This window comes from Camarhynchus parvulus, chromosome 13 (genome assembly GCF_901933205.1).
Source record: "Camarhynchus parvulus chromosome 13, STF_HiC, whole genome shotgun sequence".
Classification (NCBI taxonomy): domain Eukaryota; kingdom Metazoa; phylum Chordata; class Aves; order Passeriformes; family Thraupidae; genus Camarhynchus; species Camarhynchus parvulus.
The window spans coordinates 4,317,737-4,331,594 of NC_044583.1; the positions used below are offsets into that span (position 1 = coordinate 4,317,737).

At 44.8% G+C, this 13,858-nt stretch overlaps 1 protein-coding gene across 3 annotated transcripts in view; it reads left to right on the top strand.

Annotated features, from left to right (window-relative positions):
* SLIT3 (slit guidance ligand 3) overlaps positions 1 to 8,746 on the top strand; it is a 482,483-nt gene extending 473,737 nt beyond the window's left edge. Inside the window, exons 35-37 of one of the 3 annotated variants that reach the window (XM_030957781.1) lie at positions 408 to 693; positions 2,812 to 3,020; positions 5,387 to 8,746. In XM_030957781.1, coding sequence (XP_030813641.1) covers positions 408 to 693; positions 2,812 to 3,020; positions 5,387 to 5,631 — 740 coding nt within the window. In that variant the 3' untranslated portion in view covers positions 5,632 to 8,746. Of the gene's footprint in view, positions 1 to 407; positions 694 to 2,811; positions 3,021 to 5,031; positions 5,145 to 5,386 lie in introns of those variants that run through there. The other 2 variants (XM_030957783.1, XM_030957784.1) reach the window with 2 other exon arrangements.
* Positions 8,747 to 13,858: the final 5,112 nt, after the last annotated feature.

Genomic DNA, 13,858 nt, shown 5'->3' on the forward strand with positions numbered 1-13,858 from the left:
CATCCCAGAGGTGGATGCTACTTGCTGACAAATGAAGGCATTCTCAAAGCTTTCAGAAGAATAATTGCTATTAAACTGTAGAGAGAAGGAACATTATCTAAGGATAGGAACACATAGCCACCAGGCAAAAAGAAAATAGTTTGGTTTTTCTTTTGTTTTTTGGGTCATGTACTTCTTACAGAAGACTGGGCAAGTGAGTTTATTTTTTTCCTTTCCATTTCCAGAATGAGGACAGTGAGATTCTGCTACCTTACAAAGGTCCTATGCAAATTGATTATTCAAAGGGGCCATGACAAAAGAAGCTTTAGCAATTATAATTGATACAATTTATAATTATATCAATTATACTAATTATAATTTATAATTGTAAGTATAATTGAACCTTCCCTTTTTCCTTTTATCTGAAGGGATCCCAACCTCTACTGGACTATCATCCCTGCGCCAGGGCGCAGACAAGACACCAAATGGTTTTCATGGCTGCATTCACGATGTCAGGATCAACAATGAGCTGCAGGATTTCAAGGATTTACCCCAGCAGTCCCTGGGAGTCCTTCCTGGCTGCAAATCCTGTAACATCTGCAAGCACGGGATTTGCCGGTCCCTGGAGAAAACGAGTGTGATTTGTGAATGTCACCCCGGCTGGACGGGCCCTCTGTGTGACCAGGAGATTGGAGATCCATGTCTTAACCACAAGTAAGCTCAAACCAATGCTGACTGGAGAGCAAAAGCTTTACAGCTAATGCACATTTCACATTTCATCATGCAAAACCACATCTGACTGGTTTTGGAGGTGCTGGGTCCCCACACGACGTTATTGACAGTTGTGAGTCTGCGTCTGTGGCAGCTCTCAATTTCCACTTCTTGTTCAGACTTTGCTGACTCGCCACAGGAGCTCGTGGTCCTGCAGGAGCTCAGGTGTTAATGCTGCAGGTCATACCTTCAGCTGTGACTCTACACTTTAAAATACAGAACCTCCCGTTAATGGGCATGGCTTAACCCCAGGAGGTGAGAGCCTGCATGGATCCAGAGCAGAGCAGCCTGTGAGGGAGAGGTACACATTTCAGGGGTTTTCTCCCTGCAGCACTGAGCCCAGTTTTCAAACTTACTCCCTGAAGACCATTATGCACTCCAGTGTGAGCAGTTTTAAATTTCCCAAATAGCTGACTTAAATATTACACTTTGAAACAGCCCTTTAAAGTGCAAGTTTAAAGGATAGCGTGGTGTTGCATGTGAAGGGAGCATGAGTGTAAAGTATTTACAGTTCAAAGGCTCAATAACCACATCTCCATCAGAAACACAGGATGAATAGCTTTCTTATGGCCAATACACAGGAAACAGTCTCGTGCAGAGCAGCAGGCTGCATATTTCAGTGTTGTTTCATAAGCAGATGGAAGTACTTTTGTTTTAGAAGTTCCTTCAGTTGCTGTCTTGGAAGGCGCTTTTCACGAGCACATACTTTTGACAGGTAAATTGATGCAGTGAATAATCACTCTCAGAGATTTAACCTGGCAAAGGTACCATTTTAAATTTGCTTCTGGTTCTAATTCTGCAAAGTACTGAACTCTGGAGGTGTTGAAAAGCACCTGACAGTTTACAAACCAAAGGTATGAAGACCCAAATGTTTCCTTGAATTTCCAATGTCAACACAAAGCTGTTGTGGTTGGACAGAGAAAAATAAGGGAATTCCAGATGTTTACATGATGAGGGATTGTTTCTCTCATAGTCCAGGTAGGATGAGGCAATTACGAACACAGTCCCTTGCTAAGGGAAGTAGCTGTGAGTATTTTTAATGCTCACACACTGTCCCACCTTTCCTGAATCAGTTCAGGCTTTTGGAGCTGGCTCCCTAAAGCCCTGCCCAGTGTGTCCAGGGGAGTGTGGAGCCCTGCTGGCAGGTGTCTGCTCCAACACTCACAGGTTAATCTCACTGAGGAAATGCACCTGTAAAAATCAGGTAACCTCTGGTTATGGGGCAGAAAACACTGCTCTATACAGACTGTGACCCCTTTCATTACAGTATGTTGCATGTCTGGAGCTGACTGAAACTGCTCTTGTAATCTGTCCTTTTTAGTTCAAATCTTAAAAATTAAATGTTCAAAAATTCAACATAAACAGGGAATAATTTTGAAGTACTAGAAAGAAAACAGAAATAAGAGAGACATGGGCTTATGTCAAGTTAGGTTATGCCAAAGTTTTTCCTTGGCTGGAGACAGTTGCTTTCCTCACCGTTCTCAGCCCATGCCAAGTCTGCCCCTGTCCCAGAAGTGGGGACAGTGTCAGAGAACTTGCTCAGGATCACCACCCCACCCTGTGGTGTTCCCTGGAAATGCCAAAGCTGGCTGCAAACCCCAGGAGCCAGGGAACCCTCAAGTACAGCTGCCTGCTGATAAGTCTGTGCCTAGCTTTGCCACCAGCACCTTCATTTATCACACTGGTTTTCATCACCTGATATTATTTGTACAGCAGCTCTGCTCAGGAAGCCTGGGCATGCAGCTTGATTGTTGGCACTTAGTTGCACGTGCTGCTGCTGTAAATGTGAGCTGTCTCATGTGGGTGCCAAGCCTTGGTCTGTGCTCACGAAGAGCCCAATGTTTTCTACTTAGGTTCACAAATTCTAAATGTATTCTCTGAACGTTCTCCAGTATTCACTGAAAACCCACACAGTTTTCTCCAGAGTGTTTGACACTGAGCTGCTGTTTTTGGATTAGTATCCTGGAATTAAATGGGCAGAAATGCCAAAATCAAACATTTCTGGGAAAAGGAACTTTCACTTCCAGCAAAGACCAGCTCTAAATGCTGCTGTTTCTCCAGGTGTCTGCATGGCAAGTGCACGGCGGCCGGTGCTGCTTACACCTGTAAGTGCATGGAGGGCTACACGGGCCTCTACTGTGACAAGAAGAACAATTCCTCAAACCCCTGCAGGACTTTGAAATGCAGCCACGGGCAGTGCAAGGTCTCGGAGCACGGGGAGCCCTACTGTGAATGTGACCCCGGCTACAGCGGAGAGCTCTGTGACAGAGGTGGGCTTGTGCTGCTGCATTCCTGCTTTACACCTCATTTACACCTGCTTTACTCCTCTCTTCCCTGCCACTCCGACTTGGGGAGGAATGGCAAATAGAAGATAAAGCTAAGCCAACCTCTGCAGAGCAGTACACGGAGAACAGAATCACATAACAGTAGGTAGCTGCTATCACATAGAGAAACGGGGACATGGAGTGAAGAGTTTTATTCTTTATCTCCTGATTCCTCAAGGTTTGCTGCTCCCAGGATTTGGGTGGGATGTTTAAAGAGCTTGTTGTGAGGTTTATCTTCAGCAAGCAGGGATTTGCACTGCTGGGAAGGGAGGTCATACAAGGAGTAACCACTCACCTGAAGTGGCATGAAAGATTCTCCTCCTTCAGCTTGGGCAGGTTTCCAGGAGAATCCCACAGGTCATGCTGGACTTTCCTATGAGGGCAGAGGCCCAGCTCTTCTGCCCTGACCTGAAAAGACTCCCTGGAAACTCACTGAGTTTTAACTGCATCCTTTCTGCCTTTTTTTGTTCTTGTCCAGAAGGAAGGAGCTGGATTATATTATTTTTATTTAGGTTGTCCCTTTCCTGTGCATGAACCACAGACTTTCCAAATTTTACACATGTCCATCACCAAAATATATCTGGCTGCTGCACAGGGACTGCAGAACAGCACAGACACTTTCAGGTATCCCAGACCACTGGTGTCACACAGAGCAGGCTGACCTTTGCTCCAGAGAGGCAGACATGGTAAAACTAATTCTTATTTTGCAGGAGTGTTGCAGGACTCAACACTCAGCGCTCATTAAAACACTTCCAGGCTGCTGATCAAAGCCAGCAGGCCTGCTTGGCCCTGGCCTTGCACAGGATATTACACATTTGTGTAGACATGCTCTGTTTTGGTGGCAGGTACAAAGCAGTAAAAGATTAAGGTTCTTCTCATGGCATCTGTTTGTCTTGAATCACATCATGAACCCCGGGCTGCTCACTGATGTGTGGGGAATATCCAGTGTGAAAAACACATTCACTCTCCTGTGAACATTTAAAAAGTTAATAATGGACAATAGGAGACAAGGACCATAGAACAAAGGCTATTATAGCCAGGTGCATCTTGGCACTCAGAGCACCCTGTTATCTTCAGCGATACCCCTTAAATACCTTTTCCCTTACAGCAGCCTGTTGCATACTCATAGACCTTTATGCATAGCAAACTTTTCTCCAAACTAGTTTACATTTTCCAAGAATTGTTTAGCATAGCTCCTCCTTGGATCCTCCTTTTTAGAGCAAGCAGATTCCCTGGTTGTGATTTTAGTCCATTCATATAATCTCCAGTTTTTGGGCCCTGGCCCACACTGCCTTCAGAGGGTGAGTGCTGATGGTTGGCAGATCTGTACAGGTGTCTTCATCCTGTGTGCATTGGGTGTTATCCCATCCCAGCAGGCATTTTAACATAAGCAAACTTATATCAGCTATTTCACTAAGCTTAATTAACAACAGAAATGAAAACTGTATAACAAAGTTACTTTACACATATAAAATCCATTTCAATATTTGCAAAAAGCCAATTTGATAATATGCATCTATAACATTTGGCAAAATAGTTACTGTCATAGCTGGGTGTCCCCAGCTGGGTAATAATTAGCATTGACTCCATGATTCTCAGAAGACTGATGTATCTTTTTATTATAGTATATTTATTGAGAAACCCATCTCCCTTACAGACAGTCACAACACAGATGGACCCAATTGGTCCTTCAATCTAAACACCATCACCACTGGCCAATTAAGAAAGATTTGTTTACCAAATCACCCTTTGGTAAACAAATCTCCATAACACATTCCACATGTGCACAACAGGTGCAGCATATGAAGATAAGAATTATCATTCTTCTCTCTGATGTTCTCACAGCCTTCCCCAGGACAATACCTGGGGAAAGCTGTGCCTTGCTCTCCGTGACCAGAGAGCTGCTGCCACAAGTTACCACATTTCTGACTCCTTCCCACCCCTGTTGTCCCAGCAGAGAGCCTGTGCCAAGGAGACATCATTCGGGAAGTGGTGCGCAAGTGGTCCTTACAGACAGTCATGACACAGCTGGACCCAAGTGGTCCTTCAATCTAAACACCATCACCATTGGCCAATTAACAAACCACCCTTTGGTAAACAAATCTCCATAACACATTCCACATGTGCACAACACCAGGTGCAGCAAGTTAGGATAAGAATTGTCATTCTTCTCTCTGATGTTCTCACAGCCTTCCCCAGGACAACACCTGGGGAAAGCTGTGTGTCGCTCTCTGTGGCCAGACAAGTTACCACATCACCACAACGAGAAAAGTTACCACCTTTCTAACTCCTTCCCACCCCTGTTGTCCCAGCAGAGAGCCTGTGCCAAGGAGAAATCATCCGGGAGGTGGTGCGCAAGCAGCAGGGCTACACCTCGTGCGCCACGGCCTCCAAGGTGCCGCGGCTGGAGTGCCGCGGGGGCGGCGGCGGCGGCGGGCACTGCTGCGTGCCCCTGCGCAGCAAGAGGAGGAAATACTTCTTCCAGTGCCTGGATGGCTCCACCTTCACAGAGGAACTGGAGAGACACGTGGAGTGCGGCTGCTCAAAGTGCTCGTAAGCCATCCTGGGGTCTCTCACCACTTTAATCGACTCAGAAGCGTTATGGAAACGGGACCTGTTTACTTGCAGAGTGAAGAAGAAGAAAAGAATTATTAAGTATATTGTAAAATAAGCAAAAAATAGAACTTATTTTTATTATGGAAAGTGACTATTTTCATCTTTTATTATATAAAGTATCGCACCACTTTGGGTATATGTATCATATAGTGAGCTATTTTTACCATGAAACTTTTTTAACAGTTGTAAGAAAAAAAATTTCAAAAGCTAAAAGGTTAAAAAAAATAATTATATATATAAAGAAAACATAGCCTAAGAGGAGAAATGTGGGGTGACTTTATGTGTATGCACAACGAACAGATGTAAAGGTGTTCCAAGGACCCACTGCCAGACTGATTTGGGCTGAAGAAAGCTCCGAGGCCCTGGCTGGGAGTTCCAGGTGAGCAGATCCCCGTGACTGACTGCATCCAGGCACCCGAAGAGCCTCCTCAGCCCCTTCTCTTCCCAACACTGCCAACACTGGTTTGCTCCTGTACAGTGGCCCCGCTTGCTGTCCATCAACTGGTTCCCTGGAGCACACAGGCACTGCCATAGCTTGAGGCTAATTACATTATTTGACTATTGTAATACTATAATAATACATTTTTTGCTGTGTATGTTGTATTTATCTGTGTTCATGTTATATTCTGCGGCAACTGTATCTATAGAGCACAGGCAGCTTTATCCAAAAGAAGGGTGCAAAGGGAAAGGAAGTGGAGAAATTTATGTTGCTTAGGGTAATTTGGGGGCAAAAATGTGAAATAAGTGCTAAGTGATGCCTAATAAATGACATAGTACTTTTGTGTAAACTCCTCAGCTATGTTATTTCCCAAGTTTGTGCCTTCTTGCTCCCAGTCTTGAGCCCTTTTTTGTATATGAAATGTAAGGAATGCACTGCTACATAGTTTATCACACCTTGACACTTTAACTTGCAAAGGTTGTAAAGAGCATGAAAATACCGCAGGTGCCAGAAGGCACCTGCAACATGTCAGCTTTTACTGCCACTGTCACTTGAGCCAGGGTGTGAGCTGGGCTGTGGCTGCTGCTCAGCCTGACGCTGGCTCTGAGCAGCTGCCTGCCTCCCCACGGCTCTCCAGGCGAGCAGAAGTTGCACTAAATCCATGTGAAGGTGTTCAGCTGGCACCTGCCCTGCAGGGAGAGGTGTCACAGCTCTGCCCAGTGCAGCCTGAGCTGCTCACCAAAGCTCCTCCACCTGCTCCTGCCCTGCACTTGCGCCTCCCACTCACCTGAGCTGTGTTCAGAGCAACTGCTGAGTAGGAATTGGAAATCAATGCAGGGATGACGTCTCACTGTGGATGTGAGGGAAAAATTGACTCTGGGAGTGAGTTTGAGTTTTGAAGGGTTTTTGTCAGGGCTGCTTTTCAGGGTCAGGACATACATGCAAAGAGCACCATGGGTACCTTGAATTTTCTCTTACTGTAAGTTTCAAACCTCCCAATCAACAACTGCTCTATTACCTGTATAATTTCTTTCTTTCTCTAATGGAGTAAGTATTCTGATCCTTTCTTTAAGTTCTCTGTCTCTAAGGAAGATAGTCAGAGATGCTTCCTAGCAGCCATAAAGTCCTTCTGGGAACACTTACTGGTCTCACCAAAAGGCTTTCAGATCAGGGGATTCAGCAAAGAATGAGTAGGAAAGCTGAATCAAGAAAATGGGACAGCTTTGATTTGGGCTTTGGAAGGATGCACACAATGCAACCCTGCCATGAAAAGTAGAAATGTTTATTTCACTAAAGCAGAGAGACCATCTAGCTATAGAGAAGGTCTCTATAGAGACTTTCTGGCTATAATACAGCCAGAAAGCTGTAACATGCTTGTTGTTCTTCTGCTAGGTCAGTCTCTCCTTAACTGCAGCAGTTCATTCATATTTCTCTGTTATGACCAGAACAATGTGAGCAGAAGGGACATAACCAATTTAACAGGCATCTCAAAAAAATCATCAAAACAAGTATCAGTACATGGAGCTGGCAATCAGTGAAACATAAAACAATCACTACTTAATGTGCCAGACTGTGATTGATACAGTACAGCTCAAAAGCCAGGGAAAAACTAACCCTGGTCTCAAGTACTGTGGACTGCTTTTTATTTTTAACATAACATCAGCAGCTCATAGCAGCTGGGGTTTGTGATGTACGACAAAAATCACCTAAACCACAACCCCCATGTTTTAAAAATTCATGTGAGTGTCTGCAAACACTTGTACAAATATGTGCCAGGCACACTACTACCATTAATGATTCATTCCTGCTTAAAAACATTTGAATTTCTAAAGAAGCAGCTGCTGGGGTGTCAGGCAGAAGAAATCCAGCCTGGCAGTGGCTCACCAGCCTCAGATTTGTAGCCACTGGACTGCCCGGGCCTGCAGGAACACGGCCCCTCTTGAACCTGTCCAAAGCTGTGCTCACTCTGTCACCTGAGCAGCAGCACTGTGACAAACAGGGTGACATTCACGGGTGGCCTCGCACCTGCTCTGAAAGCAAAGGCCTGGCAAGGCAAAAGCCATCAACATCTTGTTAACACATCACTCTGGGATTTACTTAAGCCAAGCCTTGCAGCAAAGGGACCAGCAACAACTCAGCAAGGCCAGCCCTGTTCCTGGCCCTTTTCTGTCGTGGCACTTCAGTGTTAAGTGTCACGATAAAGAACTAAGAAATTATCTATTTTGTAACCAAATGATGCAATTTTTGTATGCTTTTAGGCAGCACTTGCCACTGGAGAGTGATGCTTTATGTCCATGATTCTCTGACTTGCTACAGAATTATTTTAAGAAAATAAAAATAGCATTCAGATGTGCCAAAAATGTGTGGTTAACTGAAGTGTAATTAGCTCTGAAAGTTCCTTTGTAACCTGCCTAATGTTACAATCGATTTCAAGAACTGTGGGTACAATGCAGTAGTTTTTACCTCCAGAAAGTTTTAATATAAAGTGAAGAAAGATGCTTACCCTTTAAAAATGGCAATGCAGACTCGTGTGAACTGATGTATTTTATTATTAGATTCTCATTGTGATGTAAGTTTAAATAAATTGTTGGGTTATGGAAGATTGTAACACCTTGTGATGCAGATTATTTCTCTGTGTATTTGAGGTATTGAGTCCAACCTTCAGTGTCCACAGGAAATGATGGAGGAACTACAGACATTCCTCTTGGACAAAGTCAAAGAACAGCTGTAGTTAAAGGTGGTATGTACACCAGTTACCAATTTTTATGGCATCACAGCCTAGTATTTTAGGAGTCTTACATGCACAGGCAAATTAAGTCACATAGTTTTTGATCCTGGGCATTTTCTTTAATTATAATCTTTATTTGGTACATTTTTTAAACTGTTTGATAAAGACCTGCAGCAAAACCACACTCATTAATTACTGTTAGAATAAATGAAGAAATATTGGGAATGGAGCTGGAGGAGGTAGGGCTGAGGAAATGGAAGTCACAGCCAACTGTGGATGGAAGGGATCTTGTGATGTCCTGACACACCTGCACTCAATATCTGCTGCCACACTACTGTAGATGATTATTTAATATTAGTGACACAGCAGCAACAGACTTCTGCTGTTCATTGCATTCCAGCCTTAGCATAGAATAAAATAAAGCTCCCACCTAGTCCTCTGTCTTCCCTCACCCATGCCCCTGTGCAACACTCACATATTGCTAATTATGCTTCAAACTATGGCTCCTAAGAGTTGCCTTTGCAGTTCCATGCAAAACTGGTGGCAGCAGTTAGCCAATAAAAACACTCAACCTTAATGAGCATCATTAAATCTGAACTATGAAGGTTAATTACATAATTGTAGCAGATGGCAGCATTTTCACCTAAAGCAAACCCAGCTGAGCCCACTAAAAAAGCTAGCAGGGAAGTGTTCAAAAATGGCTGGGTAGTGGCTGCTCTGCTCAACAGTTTATTTGCATTGCTTGTGGCTGTGCAGCTTGGGGGTTGCTGATCCCAAGGAACTGCAGCCTGAGGATGCAAAGCTCCTATTTGTGCTTCTGCTTTCACTGCCCAGGTACTGTTTACTAGACATTGTACGAGACAAACAGTGCTGGAAACTGTCTGTCCCACCTTCCTTTATCTTTGTGCTCTCCAGTCGGCAGGGAGTGGTTGGATGGAGCTGCTGCTTGCACGGTGGTTGGCTGCGGGGTTTGAGTTGTTCTTTGAGGTCCTGTCACTTCTGGTCTCTGTGGCCTCTTTTAGGAGTCACCTCCCAGTTTCTGCTCCAGCTCACTGCAGGCAGCCCCTGGGTTCAGCGGGCTGGACAGGCGGAGCTGGCTCAGCTCTGCCGAGCCCAAGGTACTCCCGATGCCTTGGTTTAAGATGTCACACTGGGTGCCAGTCCGGTATCGTTCTGTGTGCGCGCTGAGGATGTTTTCTGATGTTTTCCAGGTGTTTTCCAGATGTTTTTCAGAACGGGCCCCGCAGCTTTCGGGACAGCGGAGGTGAGCGGGGTCCGCCAGCAGGTGGCGCCGCAGGGCGGCCCGTGCCGCTCCCGGGGGATGGGAATGGGGATGGGAATAGGATGGGAATGGGGATGGGGACGGGGATGGGAATGGGATGGGACGAAATACTTCAGTGGAAAGGGACCCATAAGAGCCATTTGAGCAACTAAGGGCTGACAGAAACACAGCCCGTTGTTGAAGGCACTGTTCAAATGCCTTAAGCACTGGCAGGCCTGGGGTATGACTGCCTCTCCAGGAAGCCTGTTCCAGGCTTTCCACAAAAAATGCTCCCTGATGTTCTGTATAAACCTCCACGGTGCAGCACTGAATCTTTCCCATGCCTGCTGTCTGGATCCTGGGGAGAAAAGCTCAGCATTTCCCTCTCCATGTCTCCTCCTCACAGGAAGTGCAGAGGGCAATGAAGTCACCCCTCAGCCTCCCTCCCTCCAAACTGGACAAGCCCAGAGTTCTCAGCTGCTCATCACGGGACTACATGTATATGTGATACACAGATTTTCTGGGAAGATTTAAATAATAACGCATCGTTCATGTGTGATGACAGGCGTCCCTGCTGTCCCCTCACCATGACATGGATCATCGTGGCTATACCCCAGGAAACTGCATGAACTGGCAGCAGGACAGCCGTGCTGAGCCCCAGGAGAGCATGTGAGACCTGGGGGTCTCCAACACTTCTTCAGCACATCCCTGGCAGCAGGACAAGGGCTCCATGTGCTGGCATATGGGACAGCCCGTGCCCAGAGGTCTGACGTCAGTGTCACACGGCTGCTGTTGATGTTGATTATTTCCATGCTAGCACCTTATGGAATAACAACTGATTCTGCTGTTCCTACCCCAGTTCTGCTGCTGTTTGCTCCCACACACACTGTGTGCCTGCAGAGTTCATTAGCCAGCAGGGTGTCCAAGCTGGCAGGCACACACCCCACAGGCTGTGACACCTCTGGCCTCTGAAGAAAGCACAGCTGCTCCTCCAAGCACCCTCACCCTCCGAGAGCCCTGCAAGCAGCAAGGCTTGGAACAGAGCATGCAAGCAGAACAAGGAGTAGCTGTCAGTGTGAGGAGCTTCACTTACCCGTGGTGCAGGGGGCACCCTGCAGTCTCAAACAGAGCTGGCTGTGAGACTTGCACAGCTTTGTATCTTGTTCATCTTGTGTGATCTCTTGACCTTCTCCTTTCCCAGGGCTTCTGAGCTTTCAAAGTACAGTGATGCTCAAGGTAGTCTGGGGATGACAGTGCCTTCTCTGAATTGTCTATGAGGTTTGTCCCCACAGCACAGGGATCACTCCTTTTCTGTAAAAATAACCTTTTACAAGGCTGTGTCTTATCTGGGGCGGAAAAGTGCACATCCTACCTCTGAGGTGTGGGAGGGAGGAAAGCAGGTAAATGAGTGTTCAGGGGATAGCTCAAAACTGACAGGAATCGGGCTATTTTGAGTGGTCCAGCCCTCCAGCTAATCTTCCACCAGCAGCATTTAACCAGCTCCTGTGCTGGAGGAAGGGAGGATGTTCAGAGGGATGGTGCTCATCTTCCCAAGTCACTGTCCCATGTGATGGAGCCCTGGTCCCCTGGAGATGGTTGAACACCCACTCACCCATGGGAAGCAGTGAATTCATTCCTTGCTTTGATTTTCTTGCATGCACACCTTTTACTTTCCCAACTGAACTCATTCCAAGAGTTCTCTCCCTTTTACCCTTCCAGTCCTCTTCCCAATCCTGCTGACAGGGCAGTGAGGGAGTGTCTGGGAGGGGTTTGACTGCTGACTGGGGTTAAACCTCGACAGGCAAAAGCCTCAGCCCTGCCTTTGACACTTCTTGCAGAGCAAGGTTACAGGAACCAAATACCACAAGGTAATTTAGGTGGGGACTTTGCAGCACATGAGATAAGATCAGGCTTTCACCTAGCATGTGATAAGAGCAGGCACAACAGGCAGTTTTTATAAAGCAGCTTACACTTCCTTAATTACACACCAGCATATTTTGCATCTCTTAACCTGCCCTAGTTTCTCCTGGTAAAGCATTCATTGAACTGTTGGGGGGGAGGGAGATTTAATATTTTTCTTATATTTTCTTAATATATTTACTATGTTGAGGTAAACACCAAAGTATGATTTATGGGACCAAGAGACAGACTAAGTTGGTCACACCAATAAATGAATTAAATTCTTATATAGCAATGAAACAATTTTCATTTCACCCCAGTAATAACTGATTTTTTAAAAAGTCCTTGCCTTCAGGTGTATCATTCATATAGAATCCTCTCATCTGGTTCAATTACCCAAAGATGCTGCATAGTATTTTAGGACAGTAGGTATATAAGTGTGTATGTATATATATATATAAAAATATATACACACATTTTTATTTATATAGCTGATCATATATTCACCTTGAGATTTATTTATTCTTACTTAGGGGCTTTTCCAAGCAATGTGTTGACTGACATACAAATAACTCCAATCTAAAAGTGCTCATAACTAGTAAATCAATTGCTCTGAAAATTAATGAACATTCTGAGCCTCTCACAGACCTGTGTTAAATTTCCAGTTTGATCTAAACCTCAGCTCTGAGATGGACTAAAGATAGCTGAGCATTGATCTCAGTTTCATTTTTTGGGGTTTTATTTCACATATTCTGTTTTAGCTGTAACATTCAGATAAAACCCTGCAGCTTATTGTGAAGAAACCGAAACTTCAGATCTGCTGACCTTGTTTTTAACTGAACAGCCCTTAGCTCATTCATTATCACAGAGCCTTTATCTAGTCCAATTTTTCACGTGGGGAGATGAGTTAAGAGGGTTTGCTTGACACAATAGGTAAAGTGAGCATCCAATGTATAAAAAATTCAGAACTTGCTCCTAAAACTCATGCACAAAATATGCATTTTTGTCTCTGACAGAGTCCAAGGCTGGGAAAGCAGTCAGTGAATCTGCATTGCTGGAAAGGGAGAGCTATCATTTCCTCAGTGAAAGCTGGGTCAGGAACTTCTCTGCCTGTTTCAAGACAGCAGGAATCAGACAGCTGTCAGGCTGTACACTATGTTTTTTCTTATTTTTCTGCGTGTATATATTTATTACCAGCACTTCCCAGCGTAGTTCATTTCCTCTAGAGTTAGAAGGTGTGTAGGAAACAGTCAGAGTGTCAGTGCTGGGGAAAAAATACCTCAGAATTAAGGTAATAAAAAAATCTCCCTGCAGATCTGTTTTCCCCATCCCCACCAGAGAAGTCTGCAAGACACCGGATAGCTCATTTTACACCAAACGTTCCACACTGCACAGTCTGGTGACAGGCAGGAAATTAAAGACTCTTTTTCAATCACTCTGTATATTTATGAGCAAGTTAACTTCCAGGTAGCAGCTAAATTCTTGTACTCCCTAACATGTATGTAAATGCTTGTGCTTAATGTTTTAATAGTAAACTACATTGCAGTGAGAAACCACAAAACCACACCAAAATTTCCTCGCTTTAAGAGTAACACACAGGAATTTCCACAATTACATATCGCTTACAGAAAGAGAGAAGTTCTGCAGCCTTGCTAATACACTGAGAACTTCCTTTAAAGGATGAAAAGAGAACACTTAGAAGACTTCAGAGTAAGCTTTCCAAATACAGATATTTCAGAAAGGAAACATGATAAATGGGAAAGGGCATCCACAAGATAATTTTGGCTTTTTAATGAAAGATTCTGGATTAAAATGAACAAGACATATATGACAAGTTTTTC